This window comes from Hermetia illucens, chromosome 6, assembly GCF_905115235.1.
Source record: "Hermetia illucens chromosome 6, iHerIll2.2.curated.20191125, whole genome shotgun sequence".
Lineage (NCBI taxonomy): Eukaryota > Metazoa > Arthropoda > Insecta > Diptera > Stratiomyidae > Hermetia > Hermetia illucens.
The window spans coordinates 44,373,899-44,395,474 of record NC_051854.1 but is presented as its reverse complement, the minus strand read 5'-3'; the positions used below and the strand labels follow the sequence as shown (position 1 = coordinate 44,395,474).

The 21,576-nt window shown below is 47.1% G+C and overlaps 1 protein-coding gene across 1 annotated transcript in view; it reads left to right on the top strand.

Moving 5' to 3' along the window:
* LOC119660384 (ras-specific guanine nucleotide-releasing factor 2-like) overlaps positions 1-21,576 on the top strand; it is a 323,473-nt gene that overhangs the window by 208,505 nt on the left and 93,392 nt on the right. The window contains exon 22 of the mRNA XM_038068909.1: positions 13,940-13,960. Within this exon, the coding sequence (XP_037924837.1) occupies positions 13,940-13,960 (21 nt within the window). The remainder of the gene's footprint in view (positions 1-13,939; positions 13,961-21,576) is intronic.

Sequence of the window (21,576 nt, the reverse complement as noted above, 5' to 3'; positions counted from 1 at the left end):
TCCAGTTCGGTGACACCGTTGGCAGAAACCACGCTTCTTAGATATACAAATTGACCGTCACCTTCCATGCTTTGCCATTAATGTAGACAGGGAGAGTGCAATGATCCGTCAGACTGAGAACCTTCGTTTTGTCGGTGTTTATCTTTAGTCCAACTGTACTTGCCACTCTTTCCAAATCTAGAGTCATTTGGTCAATGTCCGCGACCTGGTGACAGTGCACAGGGGTGTCATTCGAGTAGTCGAGGTGTTTGAAGAAAAATGTCCACGTCCTTCGGACAAGGCAGCGTGAAGAACGTCATCGATAATAAGTAGAAATAATATCGATGAAAAAATGCATACCTAGGCGACTCCGCTTGGTGGAAATTGCACTATTACTGATAAAGGCTTTGAATGTCAGTATCACCCGAAAGTGGGTATTCTCACATAGTTGAGGTTGGTAGGTTCAGTAGTTCTTTGGAATAAGGCGCCCATCTCTCACGTGTTTCACTTTAATCGCTAATGATTGCTCTGCTTCTGAATTGTTACCTACACCTCGGGTAGTTAAGAACCTGCACCGTGGCTTGGTTTGTAGGCTTGTCTTGTGTTATTGCTTACAATCTTCCTTTTTCATCAAAATGGATTCTTTGCTTTTGTTAATATTTAATTAGCTGCTCGTCGCAGATTTTCTCTCTTCGTCTTTGTGTTTCGATCTTTATATCGTCTGTATGCCTAATATTTTTTTGTCAGCCGCTTCCTGGAGTTCACCATAAAACAAATCATTTGGTTGGAGGGGAAAGGAGGAAGGGAACCGTCATTTCAAGGTCCAACTGAACTGGGTTTCTTTAGAACCCCCATTTTTCGGGTTACCAGTTTGTAATCAAGTCCCCACGACTCCCCATTTATCTAGTCGACCTGATCCTGCCAGCTGTGAGCTTTACTCCTGTTTACTGCGCTGCCGGGTCTCTTTTTCGCTGATTTGTACTCCGCCATTATGGTACATTCCTCCTCCCGGTCGCTGTGACACTCCTTGCGGGCTTTGCAATTTCCACCGTCCACCAATACATAGAAGGTTTGCAACGTCTCGATGTGCTCCTGGGCGTAGAGGCTCCACAGGCCGTCGTTATCGAGTTCGTAACTGAATTTACGACAGTGTCAGCTGCAGCGCCGCAACCCCCAGGAGTACCCCCAGGGTGGGCCCACCTGTTCCGAAAGTTTCGACGCACCTCCCGGAGTTCACTTTCGCACAGCGCAGAAAGAGCGCCGGGGTGGCACACATCGAGAGTTTGTCTGCACCACTTCGAAGGCAATGTATTGATGGTCGTTTGCTGAGAGGTCTTCCAGAACTTGACATGCGGCCCCAGTGACTCCGACGCGAAGGTTACGTCTAAAATGCTTTCTCGTAGCCTGAGCGCCGAAACTTGAGCGTGGATCCGGTGTTTAAAACTACCAGTCCTGTTCTCGTCGCCATTTCGAGAATTTATTTTCCTTTGGAGTCTGAGTAAGGCACACCCCATTCAAGTGCCCTGGTACTGAAGTCACCACCGACCAGGATTTGCCCATCCGTGCTCAAGATAGCGTCCTCTAAAGCATCAGCCCTGCGTCGAAGGTCCGGCATCGTCGCCGTAAGATAGACACTGAAAAACGTTATCCCTAAACATCGAATCCAAAGAAAGCCGTCCCCTCCACCCTGGGCAAGAACCCTATGGAGGGTGCCGCCCGAACCTAGATGATAGCGGTGGCTGGTATGTTAGGGTGCCTTGAAACTGGGTCCTTGTTTCGGTACTGCTCACTGATGAGTACTAAATCAGCTCTGGTCTCCGCAGCGAACTGCGCCTTAATTTTAAGCAGGGGCTTTTCTGATGACGCGGTGTGCTATTGTCTCTTGTCCTTCTTCGCCCTCTTCCTTTGAGCCCTGGAGAGAACCTGACTAAAGTCTCCTCCAGATGCCCATTCCTCCTTTCGTTTTTTCCCCAATTCGCTCTGCAATAGGTTGGGTGCGATCCGTTTGGCGCTCGCAGTGTTCTCATCGGGAGGTGCGGTTGTTTCTAATTCCCGGATATTTTCTCCTACTCTCCATTTCCGCCTATAATATGAAACTCTCTCCAGGAGCCCCTCTTGCTTCATAAGCCCGTTTTTCATCTCTTTGCTGAGGTTTTTTCGGAGGAACGTTGAGGATCGGATGCGCTTCACAATTGACGTGCAGTTCTTAATAAGCCTTTCCTCTTCAGCTTTCGCCAGAGTAGTCAACAGCACTACTATTCGGTTTATATTCGAAACCATTTGGTTAGTTTCGGCGGTTTCTATTGTGCCTATTTCTGCAACTACAGCATTGCGTGGTACTGTCTTGATTCCTGTCTCCGTTTCAGGTGCCGAATCAGTTTGTGAATCTTCTTCTCAGTTTGCGCATTCTGATGTCTCGTCGAGTATTCCAGCCCTTGCTGCGTTCTTTGCTGAGCACTGGGGCCAGCGATGCATTTTCGTGGAGTGTATAAACGCAACCAGCTCACTCCATTCCCCCTGGTTTTGTTTGTGTGCTCGTCATTGATTTTCTTTATCAGGGCATTCGCAGGAACGGGTATACCCTCGTCGACGAAGCCCCTACTCTAGTTCTCTGAGGCCTGACCTACGGTTAGCTGATCCCGGAACTCATGGACAGTTCAGCGCTCATTCGAGGCAACGCGGTCTACTAATGCCGGTTCAATGCACACTACCCGGCCAGGGTCCCGACGGGGCTGGCTCCTGATACACACCGCAACTACCAACATGGTAGAGCTAGGCTCACATCACCCCATCGGTGTCGGCAAGGAGTTGTCGGTGGCTCCGGGGACTCCCAGTGTGTCCCGGTGTATATCAGTCATTAGCAGTTCGCTCTTCACCGAGGCTACTACCTAGGACGCAGGTATTATGCCAGCTAGGGGGTCAGGACAACTAGCTAAGGGGTCAGAACAACTTGCGATCGGTTATTTCGTAGCCATTTCAGTTCTAGCTGTCAAGTTGTAAGCCCATCGCTCCGACCACCCAACGTGGAGAACCAGGGCAATTGTCAACGTAGACCCTCTTGACGAAGAGGTGTGGTCTGGTGTGATAGTTCTACCAGGCCTGGCGAACAAATTGATTGTTTTGACACCTTCAGCTAATTTGCATGATATCCAGCTAGGAACAGTATCCCTTAATAGAAGATAGATTAATCAAACTGGAAGGAGACCTGCCGACAGATTTCTAGCTCCTCACCTATTATGGCTTGCGGGCTGCGCAGGTTAACGTAAAAAGGCGAAAGCTTAGAAAAATGTCGTTGGGCAACCTACACAATCTTGTAAGTTTTCTGCAGAGACTGCAGGAGGCTGGTACTTCTGATGAGCTGCACTTAGATCCGGGGGGACCTCCATAATGACGTCCTGTAAAGTTTGCTTCTCAAGAGGAACTCGGCCCACTTGGTGGCAAGAAGTCAACGCGACATACCCATTTGACCACTATTAATCATCCAGATTCATTAAAAATATAACTTTAAGTATATTACTCTTAATTGAAAATGATATACCATTCGAGCTCTTATCATTAACATTTGATCCAAAAAAAGAAGCAACCACAATAGGAAGGACGACTGAGGTTTATTCAAAGAACCTTCGGATGAACGTAAAGATAATTATTATGCTATTCTTCCCTGCTTAAATATATCCTCAGAAGAATAGTGCTATTACCCTGGTCTCCCCAATTGCAGGACCTTAAAACGCTGGAAATTTGCCCTATTTATTTTACATCCCCAAGCAAATAAATTGTCCCGATATTGGGCACTTCCATCAATTCTATTAGACGGAAATGAAAGGAAAAACCCAAGGCTTTGAGTGCTAATCTAATTGATTTGAAATGGATACTTCCATTAAACTTATTGAAATGGGTTTCCTTCTTTTCACTGGATCAGGGAAATATCTATTGCTTTCTTTTGTTAAAGCAAATATTCGTAAACCTTTGAGCCAGTCGCCAGGTGAATAGTGATATATACCAAGCTAAGCGCTTGGCAATGAAGGTAAGACGAAAAATAAATTGCAAGGCATTATGGCGAGTTCCAGGATAAATGCGCGTCATTAATAATGGCTTTCAAATGCCAGTGTTTTGTGGGGGTCGCTTCCATTTTGTATTTTCTCTAACAGTTAACGATGGCATGAAGATAAATAGGGTTGTGGTCACCTAATAATTGCAATCTCAACGGGTGCAAACGACCCCTTATTCTAGAATTTTTTATCCGCCTAGAAGCATGGGATTCTGGACATCGGAGGACCAATGTAATTATTTCTGCTCTTAGAAAACTATGGAGAAATAGATTGGCTTCAAAAATATGTACCCAACTATTTATGCAAACGATTACGGAGCAAATATACCCCCATAACTTCAGTGAACACAGCCAGACAAGTGGTTTAGAAAGTGAAGGCTAGAAATTTCCCCGGGGAAGGATATGACTTCCAGAAATGAATAGGCAATTGTATGTGGGTTACACATCTTCAGAAGGAAGTGGGTGATTGTCGATATAAAAGTATCTTTAGCAATTTCAAATTTGTCCTTCAAGATTCATCATCTTCACTGACGCTATGTTCCACTTATTACCAACGTTAATACCTAGCCATGCAAGCTGAGCCTGTACTAAATTGAAGTTATGAAAGGAAGGCAAAGATGCCAAAGTTTCCTGCGTCGAACCCCATTATTAGATACGGAAATTTTTCACTCAAACTCGGATATGGATGCGTCATCTGGCAGTCCTTGGAGGGATGTAGGAATTGTTCAAATCAGCAACACAGATAGCTCAAATAAGTAAGACCCGAAGAATACAGTAAGGAACTGCAGATATTCCAGTTTTGCACTGAGGTCCATCAATTAGGCATCCCTAATACTTGTCTGGTGTTCCGGCCTACGCTATTGCAGGATTTACCATGTCTTCTTTTACTATCATAGATATTGTCCTCATAGATTTTTCGGACAGGGACATCCCCATCGAATCACGTAAATAACTCACTCGCCGCAGCCTACTTATTCGGATTTAGCCACAACCCCTCGATTAGGTCAGCGGGTCCTGTGAGTTCAGAATTAAAAATACACTCCATGTCTTCTCTGCTTATCGTAAGGGGTAGTTAGGTAGTTTAGTTAACTGGGGGGAGCCGCAGCTCCGAACAGTCAGGCCATTGTTAGGCCCATTGTACTAATCCCGTAAGGTGCCTATTCAATGGCTTCCCGCCACGGCGTTTGCAGGCTTTGGCGAATCTTAGAACTTTCTCCAGAGGCAGAGAGTGTGCAGATTCTTCATTGAAGAAAACCTTGCCAAGGTGTCTTTGTCAGAGATCTGAGGATGCCGGGCAGCTGCATAAAAAGTGCAGAGCCGTCTCCTCCTCCCCCTCACATTGGCTGCACATAGCCGAAACCTCTACCCCAATCTTTTCCATATGGTAGTTTAAGGGGCAGTGTCCCGTCAAAAGTCCTACTAGGGTTTTCATGTCCTACTTCTTAAGGGACAACAATAATGCCGCTCTAGTGGCCCTATGCTCTTTCACAAGGATTTTCGCTTGCCGGCAAGAGTCCAAATTTCTCCACTCGGTTGCGTGAATCCTTACAATTTCACCCTTCAGAGTAGATTTGATAGTAGATGGTCGGATTCCGAGAGCTGGTTCTGGCCCCACCATTGTGGATCCAGACCCTCGGCGAGCCAGTCTGTCAGCCTACTCATTACCGACGATGTTAGAGTGCCCCGGCTTCCATATCAGGAATGCCGCCCGACTGTCGGAACAGATTCGAATGGTGCGACCCCTCCATTTTTGTCGCAGACATTCTTCTGCTGCCAATGAAATGGCATATATCTCCGTCTGGAATATGGTCGTTATTTTTCCGAGGGGTCGGGCCAGTTCTATGATCGGATTCTCCGAGAACACCCTTGCGCCCTAACCACCCTCCATGACTGACCCGTCGGTGAAGATTATTAGGTCTGTAATCTGAAAAGACTTATGGCCACTTGTCGACCATTCGTCTCTTTCGGTGATTACGACAGTGTCTGTCTTTTCAAAGACGAATCTGGAAGCTATATCGGTCGGCATCAGGGCTACCTGATGTTTTTCAAGGAATTTCCAGATAGACGCATGACCGTTTGATTGGCCGCCTTACCACGCCCTTATGGTATCGAGCCTATATGCGTCGTTGGCCGGTTTCCGCTTCACCTCCAAGTGAATGGGGGGTAAATTTAGGATAGCGTCAAGTGCCGCAGTCGGCGTAGTACTCATTGATCCAGTAATACTTAGGCAACCAAGTCTCTGAATCTGCGTTCGCAGCTTCTTGCTGTTAGCAAAGTTCAGTCTTGGCCACGAGACGATGCATGCATACATCAAAATGGGTTTTATTATGGATCTATACATCCAGTCTATCTGTTTGGATGAAAGTCCCAGGTCTTACCTATCGCATTCCTACAGCACCAGAGCAATCTGCAGAATTTCTGATATTATTCCTGGATATGATGCTTCCACGTTAACTTGGAGTCGAAATGTACTCCTAAGTACGTAACTGTTTGTGCCAGCTGGATTTTCGTCCCTGGTAAGGTGGGTAGCGCATAGCTGCCCCACCTGACGTTCCTAGTGAACATAACTAGTCCAGTCTTCCTAGTGTTCACCGTGAGTCCATTGCGGTGGCACCAACTGTGGATTTCATGCAGAGTTGCGGTCACATACTGTGTCCGCAAACTTGCCGCTAATTATTACGGCTAGGTTGTCCGCAAATGGTTGCGCGAAAACTTTTTTGTCCTCCAGGAGCCACAGCAGGGTATCCATTACTAAGAGCCATAACAGTGGAAAGAGAACCCCTCCTTGTGGGCAGCCCCTGAGACATCATGCTTCAATAGACTTCTGTCCGACCGATATGTGGATTTTTCTCCACACTAGCATGTGAAGGATCCAACTGATTAGCAGCGGTTCGATTCCAAACTGTCTTGCCGCATCACAAATTGCCGCGGATGAGGCATAGTTGAAGGTACCGTCGATGTCCATGACTGCGCCTAAGGCGTATTCTTTTTCGGATATCGCCTTTTCAATTTTTGCCGTAAGTTCATGGAGCGTTGTCTCCGTGGATTTGCCTTTCTGGTAGGCGTGCTGCCTATGGTGAAGTGGCCACTTAGGAATGTGTGTATCCCTTGTGAACCGATCTACTAGTCTTTCTAGTCATTTTAGCATAAAGGACGTTAGGCTGATCAATCGAAAGCTTTTTGCGTCTGTGTATGTGGGTTTTCCTGGTTTGGGAATGAACAACCCCTTCACATCCCACCATTTAATTGGAATATAAGCGAGCGTGTGGTAGACATGCACGGTATATATTCCGAATGCGTAGACCCAGGGCATCCATTCCTTCCATTACTAGCGCAGCGATGATGCCATCCAGACCTGTAGACTAGTATCTATGGAACGGGTTAAAAGCCCATTTCAATCGCTCCATTGATACTACTTTGCATGCCAGATTTCAGTCCGGTTGAGGGCTGTATGCACCAGTTGGCCCTGAGATTAGATTTTGGATGCTGCCTGGGAAGTATACTTCAAGCAAATGGTTTGCCGTTTCTTCATCGCTTTCTTTGTACTTCCCATTCTGTAAACGTAAATAACCCAAGTTTTTGGCCACGTTCTTCAATCAGAATCCGCTTCAGCTTTGAGATTGCCTGGAGAGAGTTAGTCTCTCCGCAAAAGCGTCTCCAAGATGATCGTTTAGCCGATCTTATGCTCTTCTTTAGAGTCTTCTGTGCCTCTTTATAGCGATTCCAGCTAGTGCTTGATTCACCCTTCAGAGCACGATTAAGGAGCATCCTTGTCGGTCTCCTCTGTTTTGCCAAATCCGAGTTCCACCATGGTGTTTACCCTTCTTTGGCATCTTAAGTGGACGGCTTTTTTCCAAAGCTTCTCTGATGCTAGTTGTGATCATCTTGGTTGTCTTCTCAATTCCAGCAATGGATTTGATGCGCTTCCCAGGGATCGTGACTCGGGCGCTCAATTCTATTTGATGCATCTTCCAATCTGCCTTCCTCGGATTCCGAAATGGAGCGGGTGGAGGTGGATCCATTCCCATAACGAAATCAATGCGTCTGTGATCCGACAGTGTGATATCGTTTGATACTCTCCACTCCCTGATCAGAGCCGCGACGTCAGGAGATGCCACCGTGATATCGATGACCTCACGCTTGACCACGTTGAAAAAATTGGGTTTATTACCCATATTAAGGATCTTTGTTTTTTTTTTTTTTTGTGCGTACACGGAGGTGGAAAATCTTAGAAAAACAAGTCCGCCGCCCGAACGGCGGAACAACAGCGGGCGCGTGTGGGATTCACACCGACTAAAAACCACCTCCGGTCTCTCCAGCCCCAGCCCCGCGGGACCACCATTGAGGTATTACTTCGCGGGGTAGGTTTGCTCTTAGGCACTCATCCTTCTCCTATTTGCAGCTTTCCTCCTTCTTTGTTCTTTCAGCAACTCCTCCTGCATTTGGATGATTGCGGAGCTAACCGCAAGCCACTTCTCCTCGGACTCCAGCATCTCAGTAACCAAGCTTTCCGGGGTCCCGCTCCTGCCCAGCACCTGGTTTAAGCTCCTTCTCTCCATCGCAAATCGTGGGCAGTGAAACATCACATGCTCTGGATCCTCCGGTATGCCATCGCATCTGGGGGTTCGGAAAATCATCCAACCCAAAGCGGTGCAGATACTGCCTGTAGCAACCACCGTGTCCCGTGAGGAACTGAGTAATGTGGTAGTTGGTATCCCCATGTTTTCGCTCAAGCCACACAATGTTGGGAATGAGCCTTGGCGTCCACCGACCTTTCGCAGACTCGTCCCATCTGCGTTGCCAGAGATCAAGCGACTCTGACCTTGCCGCATTTCTACGCTGTGCATGCCCCTCCATATGTCTTGCATTGTACAGGACACTCATTTCTTTGGCCAGAATGTCAACCGGGATCATGCCTGCCACCACCAATACTGCCTCATCTGATGTGGTTCTAAAAGCACCGCAAACCCTCAAAGCCATCCGCCGGTAAACCGAGTTCACCTGCTTCCGTCTCTGAGAGTTTGCAAGCGCCTCTGCCCACACAGGCGACGAGTAGAGCAGGATGGAGCGCACCACTCCGGCTAGCACCAGCCTCCGGCAATGTTTCGGCCTACCAATATTTGGCAACATTTTTGCAAGTGCCGTGGTGGCACTGGCTGCCTTTTGGCATGCATACTCTAGGTGCTCCCTAAAACTCAATTTGGTATCAATTATTACCCCCAGGTATTTGATAGCCGGCTTTGATACGACCGTATGTCCACCGACCTCCACTTTTACAGTATTATTTTTCCTGCGTTTCGTTATCAAGACCGCTTCGGTTTTCGCGTCCGCCAAGGTCAGCTCGGCCTTTTCTAGCCAGGACTTTACCGCTCTCACTGTTTCCGTTGCGTAAACCTCCACATCTTCTGGGTGTTTTGCTGCAACAACCACAGCTAGGTCATCAGCAAAGCCGACAATCGTAGTCCTGGGACGGGAAGAGCAAGCACCCCATTATACATGATATTCCACAACAGGGGACCAAGTACCGATCCCTGTGGTACCCCGGCTGTGACAATGTACTCTTTGGGGCCCTCATACGTCCCGTACCAGAGAGTCCTCTCTGAGAGGTAGTTTTCCACCAAATTCGCTAAGTATCCGGGGACACCTATGTCAGCCAACGCCCCTTTAATTCTATTCCAGTTGGCCGAGTTGAATGCGTTCTTGACATCCAACGCCACCACGGCACAGCAGCCGCCAGAAATCAGTGCACCTTTTGCCAGGTTTACCACCATGCCAATTGCGTCCACCGTAGAGTGGGCACGTCGGAAACCAAACTGACGTTCCGACAAACCATTGCTGGCTTCGACGATGGGCAGGAGTCTGTTGTAGATGACTCTCTCCATCATCTTCCCCATTGTATTCAACAGGCAGATAGGACGATACGACGCTGGGTTTCCAGGTTGCTTGCCAGGCTTCGGAAGCAACACCAACTTTTGCTTTTTCTACTGGTCAGGGAATATTCCTTCTTTTAGGCACGCCTCGAAGGTGTTGGCGAAAAGGTCGGGCCTAGTCTTCACTGCCAGTTTCAAAGCTCGGTTGGGGATGCCATCCAAACCTGGGACCTTGTTATCACCGAACCTACCACATATTTCCCGCAGCTCCTCCACAGTTACAGGCGGTATTATGCCGTCATTTGGCTGGACAAAAACTTGCCTTCCCCTATTTTCGTGGTGAGGGAACAGAGTGGTAACAATCTGTTTCAGGAGGCGCGGACAGGTCACCTGGGGTGATTTCCGCAGCCTTTTCATCACCACTCTGTAAGCTTCGCCCCAAGGGTTTATGTCGGCATGGTCGCACAGCTGTTTGAAGCAGTTCTTTTTGCTCCTCCGAATGGCCTCCTTTAGGTGGCCACGCAATTGCTTGTGTGCCTCCTCTCGATCGTCGCCACCGGGTTTTCCCCTGAGCCTCTGGCAAAGCCTCCTTGCCCGAAAACATGCGGCTCGCAAACTTGCGATTTCATTGTTCCACCAGTAGTTGGGTTGCCTACTGGGGAGCCATCGCCTTCTGGGCATAGTAGCATCGCATGCTTCCGTCACCTATCGAGTGATCTGGGTGGCTTTCTCTCCAGCCGTACCATTCAAGGATATGTCGGATTTGAGCACCGCGGAAAACGTGTCCCCCTCGAACGCTTTCACTGTCCAGCCAAGCATACCACCCGGCATTCTGCGAAAACTCTTTTTCGAGCTCGATCCGCCCTTGATCTCTATGCAGATTGCCTGGTGGTCGCTGTGAGTATAGTCCTCACTGACATGCCAAGCGATTCTACTGGCTAAAGTAGCACTCACGTATGTCAGGTTCACTATAGACCCCAGGCCCCTTCCCCAGAAAGTGTACGAAGACCCAACATTCGCCAGTACCACGTTCAGCTCCGCGAATGCTTCGAGGAGAACACGTCCCCTGACATTAGTTATCCGGCTGCCTCATTCATGATCGGCCAACGTCCTCTAGCATCCAAAACAAGAGCAGCAAGCATCCGCTCATACTCGACGAGTGTAGCGCTGGGTGGAGCATAGCAGCTGTAGATGTGGATGCCCTTCACCTTCGCTCTGATGAAGCCCTCCTCCGGGAGGATCCACACATTTAGGATCTGCAAATCGGTTCCTACTAGATACTCCAGTAGTCTCGATTATCTTGCATTGTTGTTCGAACTTCCCCAGCATATGTAGTGAGCGTTGACATCACATCTTGCTATTACCCCCATGCCTCAACTTTTGGCATATTGGATAGCTGTGATGAATGTTCCACTGGGAACGTCTTCTGCGTCGTAGGGGAAATATGTAGAGCACCATAGTATCTCTTTATCTCCCTGTTGACTTTTTATGGTTAGCTTAGCCGATGCGTTGCCGCCATCACATAGGTCGTTAACTAGGTTAGCCTGGAAGTCTTTGGAGACTACCATGCATCGACTCAAAGCAAAGCTTAATGTCTTACGCGGACGCAGTCCCTACAGCTAGGAGGAGTTTCGTTCTAAGCTGTTCGCACTGCTCAGTATCGTAGCCGGATCGATTAGAGTCGTCATACCGGAACCATCCATCGGTTTCGATAGCCTTGACTGCAAATGAAGGCCTAGCCATTGCAGGCCGAGCCCTCTTTGCTCCCTTTTGTGTCGAAGAGTTAGGATCGTCCAAGGACCGCTGCCGCTTCGGTTTCCCCTTAGCCGCAGGTGCCTCAACCGCTCCTTTCCCCTCAACCTTGGCACAGCTCTTGGGTTGTACATTGCCCGGAGGCGGTTTCCCCGGAGGCGGTTTGGCCGGAGGCTGTTTGCCCGAAGGCGGTTTGCCCGAACGCAGTTTGATGTCCGTGGACAGGTGCTTATCCATCCGCAAGACTTTAGCCTCACCAGGTGGCTCCGAATGGAGCCTGGGTCAGGAGTACTGACAGGAGGGGCCTGTTTCGGCTCGTCCGTTAAGGACTGGGTCCCAGTTGGATTGTTCCCCGCTTGAATAAGTGGGGAATCTGAGTCTAGACTCAGGTTCTCCATCAACGAGCTCAGGGTTGCCCCTTCACTCGGGGTTGGATCGTCATGATCGAAGTTTAACTGTGTTTGCTTAATAGGTTTAGGTTTTTGTTTCTTTTTTGTTTTTTTTTTATAGTTGGATGCCATGGCCTCAATTTTTCCGGGCAAAGTAAGTCGATCTTTTGCCCAGACAAGGCTAGTTGAAACTGGAGGTCGCCTGGTACCCAGAGTTCACCGTTTACGGCCACATCTTAACCCCTGTGACCATTCAGCCCTCGACACGGTAGTCATACCTTGGCTTGGGGTTTTGATTACCGCTTGGCTTCAGGGGTCACCCTCCCGTTTCTTGGAGGATCTTCCTTACTGAGCTCCCTCACCACGACAAGGTAGGTAATCGTCGAGGGAGCCTTTAAGATGGAACTTCTAATGGCCATTATGTGGTTTTTGTTAGCAAATTTAAGACTATCCGTTTAGCTGGGTTTTTTCAAGTTTTACACTCCGTCGGGGGTTTCACTCCGCTCTTGCCTTCTGGGTCTAATACTACCCCTTGACCATCAGCATCGTGTTAGGAAAAAATTGCTTGCATCACTAATGGAATGAATTCTATGTATGTATTATACGATATAGTGTAATAACTATTGAAAATCCTTGCCTCCGAAATGAATAGTGTTCACTTGCTTAAAATATATCTAATTACGTAAATGTTCACGGTTGATTCACGGCTGTTGGGGGCTTCAATTACAGAGATACGCGTGGAGCTAAGAAAGAAGGAATGAGTAATTCAAAAGTTGGAATGTGCCCCAAATCACTTTGAAATATGGCATTCAATATTAGATACGAGTATCTAAAATATCGTACTGTTAAGGATGGGCCTTTAATTTCCTACTCAAGTCATGATTACATCCGCACATGAAGTCTTAAATCACTTCCTCATTTGGAATTCAACCTAGATTCCGCCGCCCCCACAAAGCAAAAAAGCTTTTCCGGTGAATTCGACCTCATCAAGGACGATGCCACTTCCCGGCGATTCTGCTGAAATAATCTTGTAATTAAAAAAGTTGAATTCACTTGAAAGATTCGCTACGTTAGCCGCCGTCCAGGCCACCGACGTCAATTGGCCGTAAAATAAATGACTAAATCAATTTCGAATAATATGAGAGACTTGTCCGGTAATCAAGGGGAATCGCAAACGATTTATTCGATTGATTGCGGGATGTCAAGGATAGACACGAACCAAAGTGGCCAGGAAGGATCACTTTGTTGTCTAATGTTGTTGTGATAAGAGCCTTTAAGCTCCAATTTGTTTTCCTCGGACGCACTGAGTTAAGGTGCGTGTGGGCCGGGACGACCTCCTTCTGTCGGGTTGGAGAGGCCAAATAAGCAAACATCAATATGTACATACGCAGGACTATTGTGGGGGCTCTGACATAATCTGACGTCCTAATGGGAGTTATGTGTCTGGCTAATGTTCTTTACTCTACTTCTTTCCATCCGTGGATTAATGTTAGCTGCCTGTCACAGTTTGGATGTGCTATGCGACTCGATTGATTTGTGGTTGATATGTGATATGTGTGACTATATCTGATCCTCGCCTATGCTGACTATGGGAGCGCTGCCTCTATTCTGCTCCTCCTTTCTCCGCTATCAGACTTCTGCCGTTTGTTATTTGCCTCTGTTTGCAAATGGCCAATTTGCATATTGTTTCCATGTGTTCATTGTACAAATTACGTTAAGTATTCGAGATGTGATTGTGTTTGTGTTAATTATGTGATTAATTTGTAATGCCACCTTTCATACGAATTCATATTCCAACATTGATTCGAATAAGTCTTCTATTTACATAATGTGATCCTTCCTGTCTTCTTAATGTTGATTTATGTGCATAACGAAAAATGTCTTCCCGTTTTCGTTTGAAGCTTGGAGTCGGACCCACTATGGTAAGTTTAAGCTTTTCAGTGTATCTTTTCACCAAAATTATTTCTCATTTTAGATACTTACACTTTGGTAGTTAGTGCACGTTTGCTGAAGTTGATATTTTCTGGCTTGCTGTTGTATGTATTTTAGATGGTGTTTTTCTTCACTTTTGGATAGCATTTAATATATCATAAATTAGCGATTAAGAAAAGATAGTTTAATGAAGGTTGCACCGGAGAACTGACCACAGTCACTCCATAAGCAGCAGTTATCGTTAAAATAGTCGTCCCAAGAACTCATGCCCCAAAAAGACAACTTGTGTGGCCAGAAACTCCAGCTAAGACTTCTAACTTGTTCTTGGACTATTCCGTCGTAATGAACAAAAGATTGTTGTATCTTTTTGTATAATATGACATCGGAATTTTTCTTTTCTCTTTGGTTCTACTGTACAAATTGTCAGGAACAGTATAATGCGTCCAATAAGCTTCAGCACTTCATTATACCCTGCACCTAGCTGGTCCTACCAAATGCAAAGTTCAAACCAGGCTCTAGGAAAATGTTAATTTTGTTTTATTCATGCAACGATTTTCAGGTTTCTAAGGACTAAGGACTTTCTCAAATGACCTCGACGTTCATTGTCTTCTATTTGAAAAGTACACTGAACCAAAAAAGTTCATGACATTCCACCATAAAGCCGCTAGAGATATGATCTTGTTGATCCCATGAATGATCCCTAGAGAAAGTAGGGGAATCGGTGGCCCCAACGGGCCCGAGCAAGTAGTTCTGACTCCCTAGCTGGTATAACACCTGCGTCCTAGAAGAAAGTTTCTCAGTGAAGAGCGAACTGCCGGAACCATCGACAAGTCCATGTCGACGCCGATCGGCTGATGTGAGCCTAGCTCTGCCAAGGAGCCAGCCCCTTCGGGACCCTAGTCAAGGAGTATGAATTGAAGTGAATTCCAGGATCAGCTAATCATAGCTCAGCCCTCCGGGAACTGGGGTAGGGGCTTTGTCCCCGAGGGTATGCCCATTCCTAACTATTCCAGCCTGCTCCTTTATACACGATTCTCTGGTAGAAAACTGAAATGGCGAACACAAACAAAACGAACGAAGAGAAAGTGGGAATAAAGAGTAACCTGGCTGCGTTTATACGGAGCACGAAAATGCGTTGCTTGGCCCAGCGCACAGCAAAGAACGCACGAAGGGCTAAAATTCCCGACGAGACACCATCATCATCATCATCATCAACGGCGCAACAACCGGTATCCGGTCTAGGCCTGCCTTAATAAGGAACTCCAGACATCCCGGTTTTGCGCCGAAGTCCACCAATTCGATATCCCTAAAAGCTGTCTGGTGCCCTGGCCTACGCCATCGCTCCATTTTAGACAGGGTCTGCCTCGTCTTCTTTTTCTACCATAGATATTGCCCTTATAGACTTCCCGGGTGGGATCATCCTCATCCATACGCATTAAGTCACCTGCCCACCGTAACCTATTGAGCCGGATTTTATCCAGAATATGACGGTCACGGTATCGCTCATTGATTTCATCGTTATGTAGACTACGGAATCGTCCATCCTCATATAGGGGGTAAAAATTCTTCGGAGGAATCTTCTTTCGAACACGACCAAGAGTTCGCAATACTTCTTGCTAAGAACCCAAGACTCCGAGGAATACATAAGGACTGGCAAGATCATTGTCTTGTACAGTAAGAGCGTCGATCCTCTGGTGAGACGTTTCGAGCGGAACAGTTTTTGTAAGCTGAAATAGGCTCTGTTGGCTGACAACAACCGTGCACGGATTTCCTTATCGTAGCTGTTATCGGTTGTGATTTTCGACCCTAGATAGGTGAAATTTGTCAACGGTCTCAAAGTTGTATTCTCCTATCCTTATTCTTTCTGTTTGACCAGTGCGGTTTAATGTTGTTGGCTCGTTCGTTTTCAGTGCTGACGTTGTCACCATTATTTTGTCTTGCCTTCATTGATGTGGAGCCCAAGATCGCGCCGCCTGCTCGATTTGGATGAAGGCAGTTTGTACGTCTCGATGATGTCGATATCGTCAGCATGGGACAGTAGTTCGGTGGACTTGCCTTTACCTCAGCATCACGGATCACTTTCTCGAGGGCCAGGTTAAAGAGGACGCATGATAGGGCATCCCCTTGTCGTAGACCGTTGTTGATGTCGAATGGTGTTGAGAATGATACTGCTGCTTTTATCTGGCCTCGCACATTGGCCAGGGTCAGCCTAGTCAGTCTTATTAATTTCGTCGGGATACCGAATTCTCTCATGGCCGTGTACAGTTTTACCCTGGCTAAGCTATCATAGGCGGCTCTAAAGTCGATGAATAGATGGTGCAACTGTTGTCCATATTCCAACAGTTTTTCCATCGCTTGCCGCAGAGAGAAAATCTGATCTGTTTGCTGCTGATTTGCCTGGAGTGAAGCCTCTTTGGTATGCATCAATGATGTTCTGGGGGTATGGGGCTATCCGGCCTAGCAAGATAGTGGAGAATATCTTATAGATGGTACTCAGCAACGTGTTACCTCTATAATTACTGCACTGTGTAATATCTCTTTTTTTATGTATGAGACAGATAATGCCTCGTTGCCAATCGTCAGGCATTGACTCGCTGTCCCATATCTTGAGCACAAGTTGATGAACCACTTGGTGTAACTGGTCGCCTCCATATTTAACCAATTCGCCTGTAATTCCATCGGCCCCTGGCGACTTATGATTTGTAAGCCGATGAACTCCAAGGACTGTTTCTCCTAAACTTGGTGGTGGCAGTATTTGTCCGTCGTCTTCAGTTGACGGGACCTCCAACTCGCCGATGTTCTGGTTATTCAGTAGCTCATCAAAGTACTCAACCCATCGCTCCAATATGCCCATTCTGTCAGATTCCCTCTTTGTCTCGGCAGGATGAGCATCGAGGTGTATAAGGTTTCATCCTGTTAACTTGTCGGTAAAACTTCCGCGCCTGGTGCGGTTGCTCCCTGTACTTTTCTAGTTCATAGTCTTATTGGTTCTCCTAGGCTTCCTTTGTCCGTCTGTGAAGTCGCTTCTTCGCTCGACGGAGTTCATGATAAATCTCTGGCCTTGCCGGCGTTCTTTGAGAATGCGACATTGCTCGGTATGCGGCATTCTTCCGTTCCGTTGCTAGCTTACATTCATCGTCAAACCGGCCGTTCCGACTCCTTTTGCGGCTGGGGCCAAGTATGTTTGTGGCCGTATCAATGATAACCTCCTTCAGGTGGTTGTCAAGGTCATTTGCTTCTGCGGTTATTGCGGCATCCATTTCCCTATTATAGGTGTCGCGGAGGGTTGTGTTGTGAATGGCTTCAGTGTTAACTCTCACCTGATTGTCAGAGGGGATTCTGGGTGGTGTTGGTATTCGAGCTCGGAACACCATGCCAACTGGATAGTGATCCGAGTCTATATTGGCCCCCCTATATGTTCTGACATTCATCAAGGTTGAGAGGTGGCGGCATTCAATCAACACGTGGTCAATTTGGTTGAAAGTGGTCCCGTCTGGAGAGGCCCACGTATTTTTATGGAACACTTTCCGCGCAAACCAGGTACTTCCAACAACCATTTCGTGTGACGCTCCTAATTGAATAATCCGCAGTCCGCTATCATTTGTATTTTGGTGTAAGCTATGAGAGCCAACGTATCGCCTGAATACGGGCTCCTTCCCTACTTGGCTGTTAAAATCCCCAAGTATGATTTTAATATCATATCTGCGACAGGCTTCGAGGGTTCTTTCTACTGCCTCGTAGAAGGTATCCTTCTCCGACTCTGCAGTCTCCTCTGTAGGGCGTGAACGATAATGAGGCTTATATTTCTAAACTTGCCTCAGAAGCGCAGGGTGCATAGCAGATACCAGCAGGTTTCATTCGTGTGGCTGACTAAGAAACCTACTTCGAGCACATGGTTTACTTGATAGCCACTATAATATATGGTGTACCGGCTGTTCTCCAGGAAACCGGTCCCTGTCCAACGCATCTTCTGTAACGCACACGGTACAATTTGTTCCGTTTTTAGGTGCGGAAAGAGGCATAGTGGAAACTGCCAAAACTAATCGAATGGTTTGGAATATAAGCCGGGTGTTAGCGCTGTCGACTACTCTGACGGAACCTCAAGAGGAAATGCTTATCAAGAAATGCGCGGCAGTTGTGAGGCGCATGTGATCTGTGACCTTCCTCATGGAAAACGTCAGCAAAGGGGTGAAAAACGGGCTAATGGAGCTGGAGGAGTTCCTGGACAGAATTTCATATTATAGGCGGACGTGTAGAGTAAGAGAAAATCCCGGGAAGCACAAACAACCTCACCTCCCGATGAGAACACTACGAGCGCCAAACGGATCACAGACAGCCCATTGCAGAGCGAACTTGGCAAAAAAACGAAAGGAGGGAGAGGCATCTAAAGAAGACTTCACTTAGGTACTCTCCAGGGCTCAAAAGAAGAAGGCGAAGAGGGACAAGAGGCAACAACAGGCCGTATCGCCAGAAAATCCTCTGCTTAAAACTAAGGCGGACACGAAGAACAGAGCACCAAAAGAAAAGGTGGGGAGACGACTAGGAGGACTAGACCGCCAGCTCTGCTTGTTAAGCCGACGGAAGGGGAGACTTTTGCAGAAGTTCTCAGTGAAATCCGTAACAAGATCAAACCCGAAGATAGCGGAGCAGAGGTGTCTTCAATTCGTAAAACAAAAAGTGGTAGAATCCTAGTCGAACTAAGCCCGAGGACAAAAAATAAAGTTACGTACTGTGAAGTAGTCAAGACGTTTCTGGGAGAGAAGGCTTTGGTTTCCAGCTCGGAACCCACGTGTTCTCTGGAAATCCGAGACCTTGACTGCCTCACGGAAAAGAACGAGGTAAAAGAGGCCGTCAAACGCGAATGTCCGGACTTAAGCAATGTCCGGATTGGTATCACCGCTGCGATCTCCCGAGCCCAAAAACTCGCTGTGGTGGATGTTGCCGAACAGTACGCGAGGAAGCTTCTTAACATGGAGTATGTGTCTACTGCACTGTGCCTTAGGAGTGCCTGAGCCTTTTGGCCGTACCCCTCCCCTCTCCCCCCTTTTGGGATGGCTTGTTTTCTGGCTGGGACAGATGGTTGATTTCTTGCAAAGATGCCCTTACAAGTCCCTCAAGGGGGGATGCAACTCTAGCTTGTCGACTTGTTTAATACCAGAGCCACCGTCAAGGTTTCTGGTTCACTAATGATAGCAATCTTCATCGCGGTTTCGTAATTGGTTTGCGCAAGCAAATCTTGTGCGATGCTGAATTGATTGCAGTTTATTTATATTAGATTTCAGGCATTTACCGCTTTAGGCAATATGCCGGTTATCTCGTCCCTCCTTTCCTTCGCACAAAATGCATTTGGGGCCCCTATTGCATTCTCTTCGACATCGATCGGACTGATCGCGGCCTTCGCGAAGTGTTCAAACATCAGGCATTTGAAGCACTTCTTTAGAGAGATCTGTTCCCTTAGTCAGCATTCAACCCATCCGATCTGAACCTTCCCCACGGCCAACAACTTCTGTGCTACCTCCACTGGCAGTCGCATTGTGGCTGTTTGAACACCGCGATAAGCTTTTCTTAGGCTCACGATAGGTTCTTCCCCGAATTCCTCAAACTCAAATTGTTGTTTCAACGCAATGTAGATATCTTCTTTGGATGTTGCCTCATCGAAATCCTGGCATTGTATGTAGATCTCATGTTTTTGAGAACGTACCGCGAAATTTCCCAGAAGGGAGTTTATAACTTGGTTATGAAAACCGTCTTTCATCCTGGATTTTTCCAGCTCAAACATGATATCCCCGTTCTGGGTCTTCCGGTTTTTGTTGACATTTTCGGCTAGGTCTTATAGGCCGCGCTCTCTTACTTGATTGAGAGTCGATCATCTTGTGCTTTGGTGGCACTTGGATCGCCTGTGACACTGTTGGGACAGAGATATTCGACTTTTCCTCAGGTTTTCTTTCTTCTTCTTTTGATCTATTATAAAGCCCCCTAATGGCTCTCACGACATTGTGCTTGTCCTTGACGAATTTGAACAGCCTCAAGCTCATAATAGGTAGTTCTTCAGGGTCAGGGCTCTCTTCTCGTTGAGTCTTGGCCAGATTACTCCTTTTACAGGCTCTTTCACCTTTTTCAATTGTTGAGCTTCCATGAGCTTTCCCTTTTGCTGTCTTTTGTATTGAAGGAGATCGTAAAATTGGAGAGCTTCTCCTGAATGGATCTATTTCTGCTGCTGGAGTACCTCTTGATCAGATGCGATGGGTTTTGAAATCGCATTTTAGGTCAGCTATCTCTCTTCAGCCCATCATTCTCTGCTTTTGCAATTGGTGTTCTTGGAAGAGTTGTGCTTCGTCTCAATACCTCCTTCTAAAATTGTTAAAACACTTGTTGCATTAGATGCCGCGGCGACCAAGTTGTCCACCACGAAACACTCCGCTCGAGGGATACCGACGGTCGGGTGGCAGTTTGTTCACTCCGAAAAGCCGCCGGTACTGGGGTTCCGCAGATGAGCAAACACTAGCCCATACACAGTCAGAAAAGAAAAGTGCATGAACACATATTTAGACATCAATAGGTATGGCCCTATACGCCACCTGGGTTCGCGCCCGATGGGAGATCTGGCAACTCCTCACAGGTCTATCTGACTGTCTCGCAGTCCGTCTGCTTGTCTGTCCGTCTGTCTGTCTGTCGCACGCATTGTTTTCGGAAACGGTTAAACACCGATTGACCGATTATTATTAAATATGGTCATGTGAAATGCTCCTGATTGGTACTTTCCAGAACTGGCTTCAGTTTTGACACTTAGTTAACATGGGGGAAAGCGGGGACTGGAAAAGGGTCATTTTTTTTACGGGGCCATTCTCAGAACCTATCCAATCGAAGGATCTGAAAATAATCAGGAAGCGGCCTAGGCTAGGCCTAGGATGGAAATGTTCAAAAGACACTGGACTGGACACATCATTGTGTGGGATTTTTATCCACTAAAGTCACCCCCGCCTCCCCCCATACCTTACGGAGCGGAGTCAACTCACTCTAGCTTCGCCACCTTTTTTCTCTACGCGTTGAACTTGATCGCACTTTTCTCGTCTCCTTTGACTTCCGCAATTGGCTGTGGATAGATGCGATCATAGAGTTGATCGCATCCAAATCCTCCTGACATGCTAACATTCCCCGCACCAGATTTTCAAGTACCAGCACTTCTCCTAGATTCTCTTCAAGGTCCTTCTTTTCTTCCACAAATTTCCGCAGTTTGGAAAATCAGCGAGGTATCCAGTTTAAACCTGTACAGGTACTGATGATATCCTCCATGCCCTGTGAGAAACTAGTTAAGATTGTAATTAATCTTACCGTGTCGCCTCTGTAACTATTCCTTGATGGTAGGGATAACCCTGTGTGTTCGGTGACCCTTTCTCAACCATTCCCAATGCTCTTGCAATCTATTTACAGGTTTCTACTTTTCGGCGTTCTTCATCATCATCATCATCATCAACGGCGCAACAACCGGTATCCGATCTAGGCCTGCCTTAATAAGGCACTCCAGACATTCCGGTTTTGCGCCGAGGTCCACCAATTTGATATTCCTAAAAGCTGTCTGGCGTTCTGACCTACGCCATTGCTCAAT